The 16,884-nt window shown below is 37.3% G+C and overlaps 1 protein-coding gene across 1 annotated transcript in view; it reads left to right on the top strand.

Annotated features, from left to right (window-relative positions):
- The window catches only part of LOC150094293 (uncharacterized), a 180,414-nt gene that overhangs the window by 67,588 nt on the left and 95,942 nt on the right, over positions 1–16,884 (top strand). Inside the window, exon 5 of the mRNA XM_090412435.1 lies at positions 11,452–11,550. Within this exon, the coding sequence (XP_090268561.1) occupies positions 11,452–11,550 (99 nt within the window). The remainder of the gene's footprint in view (positions 1–11,451; positions 11,551–16,884) is intronic.

The raw sequence follows: 16,884 nt of genomic DNA, 5'->3' as shown, positions 1-16,884 counted from the left end.
TTCAAATATATGTAAAAATCTAAAAATTACTGAAATTTGGTCCTGATGACTAACATCAGGAGTCCAATCGAACTAGACATTGTCAGCATTCAATGTCTAGTTCTTTCCTAATATCCTCGTTTTTTAATATGATATTGCCATTGACACCATCTATTCAGGCCTCTAATCTTTCTCAGGACTCTCATATCTGCAGTCTCTAGTCTTTGGTCAAGTGTTTTACTTCTGACCCAGCTCTCAGATCCATAAGTTAAAAACTGGTTTGAACACTGTCTTGTATACAGCTAATTTAGTGTTCTGACTAATTTCTCTCTTATTCCATATGAATTTATTCAATTGACTTCCTACCAAACCAGCTTTGTTGATTCGGTTGTCTATTTCCATATTTAATTTACCATCTTCAGTAAAAATTGTGCCTAAGTAGCTGAAATGTTTTACTTGTTCCACAGGTTCTCCATTCACAACACAGTTGACATTTTCAATGATTCTACCTATTTTCATTGTCTTTGTCTTTTTAATGCTGACCTTCATACCATATTTATTACAACAGCTATTCAATTTAGTCAGAGAATCTTGCAGACTTGTAGCAGATTTATTTAGAAGTATAACATCTGCATAAAGCAAAGAGCTGACATTGACATCTCCAATTTTGATATCATGTTTAATACCACTTTTCTTCATAATGCGATCCATATAGATAATGAATAACAGTGGGGATAATGTACATCCTTGTCTCAAACCAGATTTAACATTAAACCATCTTCCTGTACTTCCTTCAATTCTAACTGCTGACTTACAACTCAAATAAAGACAAAGTATTGCTTGATATAATGCCCCATTGACACCACCATATGACTGTAGCATATTGAATAGCTTCTCTCTTGGCACCTTGTCATATGCCTTTTCCAGATTGACAAAACTTAAATACAGATCTTTGTTATATTCCCATGCTTTCTTAACTATTTGTGAAGTGAAGATCTGATCTTGATAGCCTTCATTTGGCATGAATCCAGCTTGTTCTTCACCAAGCTTTTCTTCCATAATTCTTCTCAACCGTTTCTCAAGCATGCTGGCATATATCTGCCAGGAACACTCAGTAGGGAAATACCTCTATAATTCTCATATTCAGTTTTATTTCCCTTTTTATATATAGGTACTATTAGAGCTCTACTCCAATCATCAGGAATTCATCCCCCTGTCCAGGCCTTCTGTACTATGCAGTACAGCCACTGTAAGAATTTTAGACCACCATATTTCAGCATTTCTGGTCAAATATCATCTACTCCTGCTGCCTTTCCACATTTCAAGCTTTTGATGGCTTTTTCTACTTCAAGTATGGATATGTATTCCTGACTGTAATGCTTGTTGAGTGTTTTTTACCACTGTGCTATCACCGCTTGTTTCATTTAGTAATTTGTTGCAGTAATTACTCCATACTTCAAGGATATATTTTTCTCCCATTTTCATGTTACCTTTATCAATAATTCCTTTTACAGCAATCTTTCCTCCATTTCTAAGCTTCTTCAATAACCTCCAGAAACCACCTTCATGATATTTATTTTCTATGTTCTTGCCAAAGTCCTCCCATGATTTTTGTTTAGCTACTTTTAACTGTGTTTAGCTTTCTTACATTTGTCTCTGTATTCTCTAAGAGCACAAACTGACTTATTTGCCAGCAACTTTTTGATATGCTTTCTTCTTTTCCTTCACTGCCTCTTTAACTTCCTGTGTCCACCATGGAGTTCTGATTTTTCTATCCTTGCAGACACCCTCATCACATACCTCTCTGGCTGAATCAATCAGGGTTTTCTTCAAGGCTTGCCACTGAATCTCCAAGGTTTGGTTCCTGTTCTCAAACTCTTTTATTTTTTTTTTCAATAATCTTTGTGAATTTTAGTCTACAGTTCACATCTGAGAGCTGCTCAACTTTTATTCGCTTTAAAACTTTCTTACATGTTATTCTTTTCAATATGAAATTCAATTTTTTCCTGCTCAAGACTAAATAGTGATCACTCCCAATTTCAAATCTTCTGTATACTTTGGTGTCCTGCACCAGGTAGAAAACATCACTATCAACAATAACATAGTCAATGAGACTTTTCCTATTCCTTGTCTCTTCTCTCCATGTGAATTTGTGCACATTTTTATGTTGGAACATGGTGTTAGTAATAACCAGTCCATGTCCTGAGCAGAAATCCAACAGGTATTTGCCATTATTATTAGCTTTGCTCTTTTCTCCAAATTTTCCTTAAATATCTTTGCATGTCTGACAATCATTTCCTACTCTTCTATTTAGATCCCCAACAAGGACCAACTTTTCCTTTTTCATTGTGTCAGTTGCTTTTTCTAAAGCCTCAAAAAATTCCTCCACTTCTACCTTAGTAGAACCTTCTGTGGGACAATAGGCAGAAATAAGTTTCATTGTCCAATTCCCCATTCTGATATTTGCCCACATCACTTTACTTGAGACTGCCTGCCCTAAGAAGATTAGTCTCGCATTTTGTGTTGAATACTATGCTACTCCTTCTTTTCCTTGATTGTCATTGCCTGAATATAACATTTTGCATTTATTGCTCAGAAAGATCTCACCAGTTTTTGTCTTTTTTGTTTCAGTCACCCCTATTATGTCGATCTGGTACTTATCTAATTCCTCAGCTAGCTCCATTTCTTTGCCATTCAGGCTTCTTATGTTGATAGTACCGATCTTTAACTCTGTTGATATTGAATTCGGGTGTGCGTTCAGATTTGTTCCAGTAGCTGACTTTTTGCTGTTTGCCCTGGTTCTCTGGTGAAAAGAACAGGGGCCTTGTTTAACCGGGCGACGCCCCAGCTGGCATGAAATTTTGTCATGTTGTACCATCATTTTCTATATTGGTTTAAGCCAATAAGAATACAATTTGGTTGGCTAAATCCCAAATTGCCAGTCCATCATCATTCTTTCAGTATCCAGGTAGATATCCAACAGTGTGCACCACGAGAAGGTGAGGATTGGACATTAGGCCAGAAGCCCTGGTCGGTTCTCTGCATTCCTTTAAAGGCTATGTGGAGGTCTCTTCTCAGTTATACAGCTTTGACCATTAAGCACCCCAACTGTCAGACAATGAAACAAAAAAAATTTCCTCTATTCACATCATTGTGAACATCAAGCTTGTCATATGAAGGCCACCATACGAAGAAACAAATATCATTAAGCTTAGAAGCCTTTGCCTGGCTTAAAAAAGGGAAAAAAAATTCTCCAAGCAGCTTATCTCTATGAAAGAAACTGTTTTTAAAAATTCCTAACACCAAAATGCAACATTGCTAAGGCAGAAAAAGGAAATTCCAGTGTGATCCTAAATACAGACGACAACTACAGTAAAATAAAATAATTATGGAATGCATCAACGTACATATCAGTAATTAGGAATTCCATAATTGCAGTAAAAAATAAAACCTCTGATCTGTTAGATAATAATGCAGGTTGTCCTGCTGAAACTGTGTATTATTAAATTATAAAATTATATATATATTATTATTATTATTCAAGACTCATCGTGGGAGGTCCTTCCTAAGAACATAAAGTCTGTCAAGACTCATCGAGGGGGAGGTCCCCCCTAAGAAACACAAAGTCTATCATACCACTCCTTAAACTCATTGACCGTTCTCGCTCTCACCACTCTATCAGCAATGCATTCCACGGTTCAACCACCCTCCATGCAAAGAAACCACTCCTCACCCTCTTGTTCACAGTTTCCTTTCATAACTTCCAGGGATGGCCTCTTGTCATCACTCCTTCCCGCTGTTCAACCAAGCAAAAGAACTCTCCAGTGTCAACCCTGTAACCACCTCTCAACAGTTTAAAAGTCTCAATCATATCACCTCTCCTTCTTCTATCCACCAAACTCTGCAGTCCACATTCCCTCAGCCGATCCTCATAACTATCCTTGTACAGTCCTGAAACCATCTTTGTCATCCGTTTTTGTATCCTTTCCACAGTTAATTTACCCCCTTCAAATCCTGGGGACCAAATTTGAGAACAATAGTCTAAGTGTGGTGTGATCAGAGACTTATACAACGGAATGATAACCCTCTTATATCTGCAGGTCAGTGTCTTTCTCATAATTGCAGCAATCCTCTGTGTTACCTTCACCACCTTTGCAATATGTCCCCTAAACTTCAGGTTTCTATCAATCATCAACCCCAGATCTCTTGTCTCCCCTACTTCCTCCAGTATAACTCCTCCCATAGAGTACGCAGCATCCCATCGATGTTTCCCAAACCTCAAGACCTTACATTTTGCTGCATTAAACTGACATCCCCATTCATTTGCCCGTCTATCTAGCTTATTCAATATATATATATATATATATATATATATATATATATATATATCCATCCACATACACACCCATATTTTATGAGTGTGTATAAGTCTGGTTGTTGGAAGAGTATACTAATGGTGGAATACTATGGAAGTTAAAATAGTACCAGCACACATGGATAGTGTAGAAAACAGGCACATTTAATTAACAGACAGTTTGCATTGCCAGAGTAATGATTAAGAGATTGGTTAGAGATAGGTGGGCAGAACATTTCTTTTAGGATTGTTTTTCATATCTTTATATATGACAGAAGTTGATATGTGGAATGCATATACTGTAATATTTAGTGATTTTGCAAAGGCATCTGGGAGATTCTCATATAGCAAATTAGTTAAATCTCAACAAATGGATGTGGAAGTAAAGTGGATTGAAGACTCAGGGGAAATGGGCTTAAAGAGTTGCACATGATGGGAAAATGTCCAAAAATAGAAGAGCAACAAAGAGATATCAGGCCTCTGTTCTTAGTCCACTGATATTTGACTTTAACCTTTATGTAAATGATATGATTTAACCAAAGATATTCAGTTATTGTTGGAAATGTATGGCTGAGGAGAGTTATCAGAAATGTGGATGATCTGATGACACTTGAAGAGGAATTTAAACTGATTTTCAGTATGAGCGGGGATATCATAGTTAAATGTGTTTTGCACTTCATAATTCAGAGATATACTATGCTACAAAAAAGTGAAGGCAAGAGATTGTGAGGTGAGAGGAGACAGGGAGCACACATTGCAAATTTGTTGAGGACATCTCAGACAACTGCTAAGATAAGAAGGAAACTGTCCAGTAGAGACTAGGATGTCATTGTTCTCTTTTGTGAAGCTGTGTAAATTATTTTTTATTTTATCCTTTACCCAAATGTCAGCAAAGAAAAACTCCTGACATATGAAAGCAGGTAAACAATTAACTAGTCATGAAGTTACTTCACGTGCAAACTTTTGTTTACTCACATTCGGGTAAAGAATAAAAACAAGAACAGAATGTCTTCAAGTATAATTTACTTTCTAAACAAGTGAAAAGGAAAAAAATCTTTATGATATGATTGAAATATAAGATATTAAGAGGGACAGAAAATATATATATGAGGGATTTTTAACATAATGAAGGTGTAAGAACAAGAAGCTATCCCTGGAAACTACATAAAGGAACGAGGAGTGGATTTTGGATGAAGGAGATAAATTGACAGAGAATTTCATTATTGGAGAACTGTGAATGAATTTAAGATATGGTATAATGGATTACATAAACAAAGTGGATATTAGATCCAGCATTATTTCAAGTGCAAATTTTTGTAGAAGCTATGAAAGTTTCGTAAGTTGACCTAAGAGCTTATGAGAATACAGTCCTCAGCATCCCTGAGTTGTCCTAGCTTGGACTACTTAAAAGATGCTAGTGTCCATATATTCGACTTTAATTTGGTTCTCTTCAGAGACCAGGCAGAAACTTTAAGGGAGCAAAAACTCTCGTTCAGTACTAAGGAAAGCTTCCTGGTCTCTGAAGAGAACCAAGAGTTCGAAACAGTTGTCAGGCCAATGAAACCATTATCAAATGGACTAATAAAAGGTGAATATATGGATGCTGGGGAAGCGCTCATGTCTTTTAAATAGTCCAAGCTAAGGCAACTTGGGATGCCAAGGATTATATTCTCGTAAAGTCTCAAGTTAACTTAAAAACTTTCATAGTTTCTACAAAAATTTGGGTGTGAAATAATGTTGGATCTAATATCCACTTTGCTTATGCAATTTTCATTGCTGAAATGAAGTCTTTTGGCTCTTTCTTTAGTGGTATATAATGATCCTAAATATAATGGATATTTAGGATCCTTCTATGATATAGAAGGATTATTATTATTATTATTACAGGTATCTCCACGGAGTCAGTAGACTCATCCCAAACTAGCAAAACAATATCTGTCATATCTCTTCTTGAATTCATTTACAGACGAAGAGCTCACAACTAAGTCAAGCAATGAATTCCACTCATTCGCCACCCTCCAGGCAAAAAACCTTGTTCTCACACCTTTGTTAACCACACTCTTCTGTAATTTCCAGGGATGACCTCTTGTTCTTCCATCACTATCATACAGCTGAAACATTTCCCCTGCATCAATCCTATAAAAACCTTTCAGTAATTTAAATGTTTCTATCATATCCCCCTCTTCTCCACCTATCAACCAACCTCTGCAATCCATAATCTATCAATGTAGGGAGCATTTTGCACATCACTCACCAACTTAGTCACTCTTCTCTGAACCCTCTCCACAGCCTCCTCATCTCCAAGGAATCCAGGTGACCAGACCTGAGCACAGTAATCCAAATGTGGAAGTGTCAACGCTTTATAAAGGGGAATAATAACCTCTTTATCTCTGGATGTCAGTGTGTTCCTCAACAACCAAGTAATCCTATGTGCAATCTTGGACACCTTAGCAATGTGTCCCCTGAACTTCATCTCCCTATCTACCAACACCCCTAAGTCCCTAGCCTCATCAATCTCTTGGAGTACTGTTCCATCAATGTAGTACACAGCTGGTAATCTTTTAATCCCAAAATGCATGACTTTACACTTTTCCACATTGAACTGACATCCATTACCTTTTCCCCATTCTACCAGCTTATTTAAATCATCCTACCTTTCAACATCAGCTTGATTTTTTATTGCGCTACCCAACTTTGCATCATCATCATCAGCAAACAACTGAATATCTCCCTTTAAGCCATTTCCTATATCATTTATATACAAATTAAACAACAATGGCCCAAGCACAGAGCCCTGAGGCACACACCATTGGTCACCTGCCTCATCCTGGAATCAGTTCCTCCGTACACCACCTTCTGGTATCTCTCCCTGAGCCATTCTCCTATCCATATCACCAATTTAGTATCCATTCCCATCTGCTCCAATTTGCGTAACAGTGTTCTATGGGGTATCCTGTCAAAAGCCTTAGCAAAATCCAGAAGTACCACTGTGTAGCCAGTTCCTTTGTCCAACTCAGATGTCATTCTATTATGAAAAGTTAATAGATTGCTAAGGCAGGATCTACCTTTGACAAAACCACATGTTGGCCTCTATAGAGTATCATATCCTGATCCACCCATTCTTGAATTATGTCTTTAACCAACTTTTCCAATACTTTTACCACCACTCCTGAGATGGTGATTGGTCTGTAATTAACTACTGCAGTTTTAGAGCCACACTTATGCAAAGGAACCAATTTGCCTAACTTCCACTCCCTAGGGACCACACCAGAGTTCAAATTAAATTAAATATCCAAGTAAGAGGGGTTGACAATTCCTTTGCACATTCACGCAACACCCGAGCTGATATTCCATCTAAACCTACAGTAGTGTTTGCATTTAAATTTTGCAATATATTAAATACCTCTGATTTCTTAGCTTCAATTCTCGCATTAGTTATTGCTACAGGTACAGAGATAGTCTCACTTGGGTGATAGACTTTTGAAAAGTGATCACTCAGTAACTCTACTATTACATCTGATTTTGTCACCTCGATACCATCGGCACCCACTAAAGTTATCCTTCCGAAGTCATTCTTCCTTTTACTTGCCACATAGTGGAAGAACTCCTTCTGATTACCCTTGATCTCATTGGCTAAGGTTTTCTCATAATCTGATTTAGCTTTTCCTACTATGCTGGTAACCTTCCTAGCTTGAGCCTTGTACTGCTCATGGGTGTACTGATCACATTTCTCCTTGTACATTCTCTATAACATTTTCTTTTTTTGCAGATCAAGCTTGATACTACTGCTCATCCATCTAACGCCTGCCTTGTTTGTCTTCCTGACCATGGGGACACAATCTGATATTGCTTTCCTCAGATACTCGCTGATTTTATCCCATGCACTGCTAACATCTTTCCCCGGCAATATGTTCTGCCATAGGATGGCTGCAAGCTCACTGAAGCTTGTTATAATTGCCTAAACTGTAGTTCCATATATACCCCTTCTTAACAGAAAAGTCCACAGATTTTGCAACCTTTCAAGTCAATACCACATGATCGCTTTCACCAATTGGAGGTAATGAGGACACCTTACTTATGCATATATCCTCTGAACTAATAACCAGGTCCAACACTCTCACATCACGTGTCCCTTCAGTTATGTGCTGTTTCAAGTAATTATCTCATAGAAGCTGTATGAACTCCATTTCCTTTTTACTATGTGATATTTCCTTCTTCCAGTTGATATCACCATAATTAAAATCCTCCATAATAATCACTAAACTTGCACTCATTGCACCAATTTGCTGATGCATGAATTCAATATCTCCCCCTGTACCCCCTGGCCTATAGCAGCATCCAACTGTATATTTGGTTGCATTGGTCACTATTTCACATCAGACTGCCTCAAATGAACTCTCATTCACATGTCTATCATCTTGATATACTACTTTCTTTGGCTGCAACACATCAGCTATCATCAACAGTACTCCTCCCCCCTGTTCTATCTTCTCTATCCTCCCTGAAAATACTGTACCCATCACATTCAATTCCAGTGACCACATCTTCTGCTGACAACAAAAGTTTCGCTAATGCCTACAACTTTTGGTGAGACTGCACTGACTAATGCCAAAAATTCTTCTCTCTTATATTGAATGCTTCTTACATTGGTATACAAAAATTGCAGATTCCCTCTAGTTCTTGTACCGACTTTAGAACTGATATACAAGTCACTAATTTCAGTAGTCCCATGCCGATTTTTATCCCCCTCTCTTCTGCAATTTATTCTGCAAATAAGGATCAATAAATATACAATCACTGCTAAAGTTTCTCTCTCTAACGCTCAACCTTTTTGATATTAGTTTCCCTGCCCAATTACTTCAACTTGTGCAGAAAACAGTAACTTCTTCAATCGCTTATGTCCTTCCATGTTCAGATGCAGCCCATCTCTAGCATGCAACTGTCTTTTTCCTTCAAACACTCCAGACATCAACAAATTCCAACCTCTTTTTTTGCACATTCTTGTAATCATATCATTCATTATCATCACTCGTCTGCTTAACTTGTAATTGTCAGAACGAGGCAGCACACATGCACACACACTATCCTCCCATTAACACTTTTCCTCTTCACAATATCTAACAGTGTTCTTAAATCTTTTGCTACCCGATTTATACCACCACTCAGGTCATTTGTACCCACCATAACTATCATCTTGTCTGCATCATGCCCTCTCTTTATTGCTAAAGCCACTCTTTCTATTGTCTCACCAGCCAAGCACTCCTCAGGCATACCACTCTCCATACCCTTAATCATAGAATCACCATATATCTTACCACTCTTAACTTCATTCAAGTCCACACAAGTGTCACTCATGGACTCATTTTCTATGCTATTCAGCATGACTATCCCAGTTTCATTACTCAACACTCTTTTACTTACCCCCCTACTCTCATGATATCTCGTTTCTTCTAGACCTCTTGTGGTTTTATTATGTTGACTCCCAATCACTCCCATACTATTTATTACTGTATTATTCACCAAAGACTCACCCATACGTAATTCTGTTCTAGTTACTTCAGCTAAAGTAATCTCTATAGTCTTAATTTCTCTGTTTAACACATTAAACTCAGTTTTAACTTCCAGTATCTCCTTACTGAGCACTTCCAATTCCTTATGCATAAGATGAAGGTCATTTTTCATTTTCATGAACACCAAAGACTCACCCATACGTAATTCTGTTCTAGTTACTTCAGCTAAAGTAATCTCTATAGTCTTAATTTCTCTGTTTAACACATTAAACTCAGTTTTAACTTCCAGTATCTCCTTACTGAGCACTTCCAATTCCTTATGCATAAGATGAAGGTCATTTTTCATTTTCATGAACTCCCGCCGAAGTTCTTCTGATACGGTCCCGATGTCAGCTTCCATTCCTAAACACTCCAGCTTATCCCGACACTTCTCACATATATCGACATTTTCGTTCTTCTCATTTAGCCAGACCGACCACAGATCCTTCACATTTTTCGGCGCATACATGTAGCAGTTTCCGCAACGCATCCATTGTGAAAAATCTAACGCTGAGCCGGCCTTTTGTGTAGAAGTCCTGTGCACCGCTGACGTACGTTTCTTGTTGGACGTCATCTTTACACGTTGAAGTAGTGAAACAAATGGCAGCGAAAACACAATATATACAACACAGTTCCAAACAATAACACCACCGAACACTTGTATCTAACCGATGCACAACTGCAGCACAATTTGAGACAAAAAGCCACACTATATTTAAATTAAAAAACATGTTTTCTAGCCTAACTAAACATGACCGCCACATTCACCAAGGACACTAGCACCACCAAAATGCTTAGAAAAATTTCCTCAAGTTGATGACTAAACTCGAAATGAAATCTTCCGTCATACGGTCCAGTGCTGTGGTGTGCAAACGACACATCCACTGAGCTACACAGGCTCCCAATATCCATATCCTAAATATCCATTAAACTCTGTCATTGCCACAGAGTTAAAAGACTTTGTGGCAATGTGTAGTAGTAATACAAAGCCATTCAAGTTGGATGAAATTTAGTATTTCAGAACATTACTAAATTTTATCAAATATTTTTAATTTTTCTTTACTGATGATTTAAAATAGCATTAGGATGAAACACATTTTTGATCGTGAGATCATTTCTCATCTTGTTATTATAACATGAGATTCAGTTATTTGAACAGGAACTTTATTGTAATGATACGGATTATCATGATCTAGATTAAGTATCCTAGACCTAATCAGCTTCTCCATGACTGCAACCTGATACATATGCCTGTCTGTGTTTTTATACACCTTCATGCAATAGTATTGGCCAAAGGGACAGAGGGAATATGGATAGTACTATTCACATTCCCTCTGTCTTTTTGGGATCAATCCAGTTTTAAGGATGTCTAGAAATTCTGAAGTGAAAAATGCTGGAAGAAGAGATTTTTAATGAAATTTATGTCCTAAATCTCAGGACAAAATAAGATTTAAAATAGCAGATATTTTTATAAATTTTAATAGTTATAATGTAATTAAAAGTGTGCATTAATTGGTATAAAACACATTAACATTTAAGGACGAAAAAATTAAGTAAAGTTTCTTGCAGGGTGGATTTTCAGCACTTCATCTTGCTTGCCAAAATGGTCATAATCAAAGCAGTAGGATACTGTTGTTAGCAGGATGCAAACCAGATATTAAAAATAATGTAAGTATTGAATGTTATTTCAAAATAAAAACCAGTAAATTATACATAAGAAATTCTGGCCTGGTTGGCTAAGTAGTTAGTGTATCTGCTCTCCAGCCAAAAGGCTGGGGGTTCAAATCCTACATTGGACATGGATGTTTGTGATTGTAAATACTAGTGGTAGTGGTGGTCAGTAGATGGCATTAGTGTAGATGATGCAGTTTGCTGTAGTTGGTGGATTGAGTGGTGGAGATGGAGAGTTGTAGAGTAGGTGCCCTTCCTCGATGAGTCTTTGGACTCCTTGGAGGTGTCACGTATTAATAATAATAATAATAATAATTATGTTCGTTTCATCCTTGTTTTATACAAGTATGATGAAACAAAAATTTGAATGTGAACTACTTTCTATCAACAATCATTCCAAGATCCCTTGCCTCTAGTTCTACCAACAGAGGATGCAAATTTCAAGATCTTGCATATCCATTTACTAGCGTAATTGTTCAGTTTACTCAATCGCCCAGTTTATTGAAAGGTCACATCAGCACTGTCTTTTGGAACAGTCTTCTTTCTGTAATAGGTCCTAAAGAATACTATTATCTATTGGATTTCAAATATAATGCTAACAAGTTTTTTGGTTTGTTGTATAAGACCCTGATCAGACCACACTTGGACTATTGTTCTCAGATTTGGTCCCCAGGATTTGAAGGGGATAAATTAACTGTGGAAGGGGTACAAAGGCAGATAACAAAGATGGTTTCAGGACTGTACAATGATAGTTATGAGAATCAGCTGAGGGAATGTGGACTGCAGAATTTGGTGGATAGAAGAAGGAGAGGTGATATGATTGAGACTTTTAAACTGTTGAGAGGTGGTTACAGGGTTGACACTGGGGAGTTCTTTCGCTTGGTTGAACAGCGGGAAGGAGTAATGACAAGAGGCCATCCCTGGAAGTTACAAAAGGAAACTGTGAGCAAGAGGGTGAGGAGTAGTTTCTTTGCATGGAGGGTGGTTGAACTCATGGAATGCATTGCCTGATGGAGTGGTGAGAGCGAGAATGGTGAAGGAGTGGTATGATAGACTTTTTGTATGTTAGGGGGGGGACCTCCCTTCGGTGAGTCTTGATAGACTTTGTGTTTCTTAGGAAGGACCTCCCACGACGAGTCGTTTGATTCCATGGAGGCCTGAATAATAATAATAATTTCTATTCACTTTTTTATGCCTATCCACAGTAGTATAAATATGCTATAGGCCAGACGTCCTCTTATGGATAGGATTACTATAAAAGAAAGAAAGTGTTATAATGAAATAAATATTATCATTGTTTTTTTTTTAACCTCCATGGTATCACAAGGCACACTTTGGAAGATCAGTTGTAGTTAATTCATTCTTTTGTGCCACTTCTTAAACTTACCCACCATTTGCACTTTTGCCTTTTTACTCATTACTTAATTTTACAACTTCCACAGACAGCCGCTTGTGCTTGTTCCTTCTCCCTGTTCTACCATGTGAAAGATCTCCTCAGTTAATCCACTAATAATCCTTCAACATCTTCAATGTCTCAATCATATTACCCCCCTTTTGTCTTTTATCCACCAAATTCTTCAGCCTTCATGCCCTCATTCTGTCCTCATTATTGACATTGTACTGTCCTGATACCATTTTTGTTATAATTTTTGTTATAATTCTAGTGTCCGTATCGGATGATGAGCAGTCCAGATGTGGTCTGATCAAAGCTTTATGCAGTGGAAAAACTATTACCTATTTTATCTTATATGGACCTCCTCAATATTGTACTGTCCTGATACCATTTTTGTTATCTGTCTCTGTAGCCTCTCCAAGGTTACTACATTCCTTTCAAATTCTAGTGTCCATATCAGATGATGAGAAATCCAGATGTGGTCTGATCAAAGCTTTATGCAGTGGAAAAACTATCACCTATTTTATCTTATATGGACCTCCTCAATATTGCACCAATTTTCTGAGATGTTGTCACAACTTTTGCAATATGTCCTCTGAATTTTGTATTTCTATCTACAATCAACCCAAGGTCCCTTGCTTACTCCACTTCTAACAGCATAACTCTAAGCGAGTATGAAGTATCCCATCTGTAGATTCTAAATTTCAAAACCTTGCATTTAGTTGCATTAAGTTGACATCCCCATTCATTTCCCCACCTTTCCAGCTCTTTCAAATTCTCTTGAAGAGCCAAAACATCATGCTGTTACTAATAACTCTCCCATATCATCTGCAAACAACTGAATATCTTTATAAATTAAAGATGCTAAGAAATCATATTCTTGGTTTAATCCTTTATCTACAAGTGAATATCTACAAGTATCTATGACTGGGTTACTTGTAGATAGAGGATAATGACTTTATATCAGTTGCCTTAGTATCTCAGAATGCAAAGCATCTCCCCTTTTAGACATGTAATGCTATGTATTATGGGAAGGGCCACTACCCTGACCAGTTTCTACCTTTATTGAAGTCTCATCAGACACAATGAAACCGATGATAGTTTGTTTAAACTATCATCGGTTTCATTGTTGTTTTGAGATGCCAGAAATATGTGGGATAGGTACCCTTCATATTATTGTTTCATGTTGTATTGTTGTTTGAGCTAGGCTTATATGAATCAAAAATAACTTGTACTATCTTAGAATGGATGCATATAATGTTTGATTCCAGAAGTTCTTGCTGTGGCTGTTGTAATTTAGAGCAGCATTCTTCAACCTTTTTACACCTGTGGACCGGGGAAAATAGGAGAAATATTTCGCAGACCGGCTGACGGCTAAGACAGAAACATAAACCAGTGTAGATAGTATTTTATTTATTAAATTCAATGTTATAAAATTACAATTTTTAGCTAGTGTGACATATGCTGCCGCTTAGAGGTTAGAAAATTTGATATACGTGGCCAGAGCGCCATTTCTGAGAGATGAAGCGCTGCAATAACATCCATTTGATTTCTCTGTTTGGTTTTTATTACTGACATGGCTGAAAATGTCTTTTCACACAAATAGGAAGTCAAAAAAAAACAACCAATAATTTGAGATGGATATTCTTTTTCGAGTGGTATCCAAAATTGAGACAATGATTGCATTTTATGTCTGGACACCAGAGTGATATCAGAAGACAACTTGATCAGCTTTTCGTTTTCATGAGGATTAAGTGCGCATGATTTTATTTCCAAGAAGGGATTATTAATCCAGAGGTTACCTTTACGAGGATCCTCATTTTCAGGGAAATAATTATTAAAGTTTTCAGCTAATGCCCTTAAATGTTGACTTATTATGTTATGACTTTCTTGTTGACATCAGTAGCAATCAAAAAATCTCCCAAAAGTGGAAACATTTCTATATCTTCCTCTTGTACGCGACTGTTTTGAACGCATCCATTTTATTTTTCACTGTAGAAATATTTGTACAAGATCCCTGGAGAGAAATATTAAGTTTGTTAAGAAGGCTAAATATGTCCTCCATATACGCAAGCTTAGCCATCCATTCCTCATTCAACAAAGGCTCTATTGGGTCAGATTTTTGCTCTCGCAGAAACCACTTTACTTCTTCCCACAGTTCAAAAAGGTGTGCAAGAACTCTTCCTTTCAATAATCACCTCACTTCTGCATGGAGAAGGAGATGTCGGTGTGTCTAAACTCTCACACAGTGTCATGAACAGCCTGGAGGTCATAACTCAACTACAAATTTCATTAATGATCTTCACTGCATCATTCATCACAGTGTTTAGTTCAGTAGAAAGCTTCTTTGCAACTAGGTGCTCCCAGTAGATCATACAATGAGTGGACAAAACTTCTGGGTGTGCAGCTTCCTTTATTTTCGCAACTACTCCTGAGTGATGTCCAGTCATGCTCACAGCATCGTCCATACACACTCTGATGCATTTGCTCCAGTCTAAGCCCTGCACTTGAAAATATCCGTCAAGGGTATTAAATATCTCTGAACTAGTGGTCCGTCCGGGTAAGTCAAGGCAACAAAGAAGTTCTTCCCTTAAGTCTTCATTTCACTATACCTTCACAAAGCAAAGTAGGATAGCATGGTTACTCACATCAGTTGATTCATCAAGTTGAATCGCGAAACATTGCGATTGCGTTATCCCCTCTACAACTTGCTTTTTAATATCAGGTTCCATATCAATAATTCTCCTCTGAATGGCAGTGGTGTCTGAAAGAGATATAGCCTCCAGTTTCTTAGTGGCTTGAGGACCCAAAATTTCTTTTACGACATCTAAGATGCAAGGCTTTACTAACTCCTCACCAATAGTAAATGTTTTTTTCGTTTTAGCTATTCGAAGAGCAACTAAATAAGACGCTCGAAGCAGCAACTTTTCGCTAGTGGTCATCATTTTCATTTCACTTTTCTGACTTTTCATCTGGTCATGTAATCTTTGAAAAAAGTCCAGTGGCTTATCAATAAAATTGCTATGCTTCGAATGCAAATGACAAGCAAGTTTGGAAGGTTTCATAGTGTCATTTGACAGAATTTCGGAACATACTATGCACAAAGGCTGTGGCAATAGTTCACTGCCAGGGGCTACAATGAAGCCAAGCTTTAAATAGTCCTTGTCGAAATGCCTGACAAAGTTTCCTTTTCTTTTTTTGGTTTGTATTGCACATTCCAAAGTATCAACATGTTTCTTTTTCTTTGTTTCCTTCTAAACTTTCAGCACTAGTACTTGGCATACTTTCGGTACCATCACTACTTTTTTCCTGAATATTGTCCTTGCCTCTACTAAAGAAGGCGATATAACCTCCAGTTTCTTAGTGGCTTGAGGACCCAAAATTTCTTATTTTAAAAGGTTTTGCTTTTTGACTTTTTTTGTCTCCATTTTGTATGGTTTCAAATTTTATGAAAGAAATAACTTGTTTTCCGAAATACCACAACATAATATTAGAAAACAATATGGATGAGCGTGATAAAATAAGAATTTTTGTGACGTGTTGTCAAAAGGCAAGCAGATGCAATACTGGCATTCGATGGCCGCGCACTTCGCCTATACTTCGGGTGCTGTATTGTCGGTGCAGCGTCCCACTCGCCCTGCAACAATGTAGCTCCTGAATCATGTAGCCACTACATGATTGGGGGGGGGAATTTTTGGCAGACCACCAGGAAATTTCCACAGACCACAAGTTGAAGAACAGAGATTTAGCCCTTTCTGACCTGCATTTTTTTTTCCAAGTGAAAAAAAATTTTTCTTTCTATTTATTTTGTCTTTAGGTCTCAAAAAGCAAGAGTATCAAGTATTTTTCTGAAAAATACATTTCAGGATAGGAATTCTGAAATGATTCCAATTGGCATCATTAGGACATTGTCATGTGGACATTAAATATTCTGAAAA

Source organism: Typopeltis vanoorti, chromosome 22 (genome assembly GCF_054136105.1).
Source record: "Typopeltis vanoorti isolate ZY-2024b chromosome 22, IOZ_Tvanoo_1.0, whole genome shotgun sequence".
Taxonomy (NCBI): Eukaryota; Metazoa; Arthropoda; class Arachnida; order Uropygi; family Thelyphonidae; genus Typopeltis; species Typopeltis vanoorti.
The sequence above is the reverse complement of the archived record's forward strand: the minus strand, read 5'-3'. Positions and strand labels throughout refer to the sequence as shown.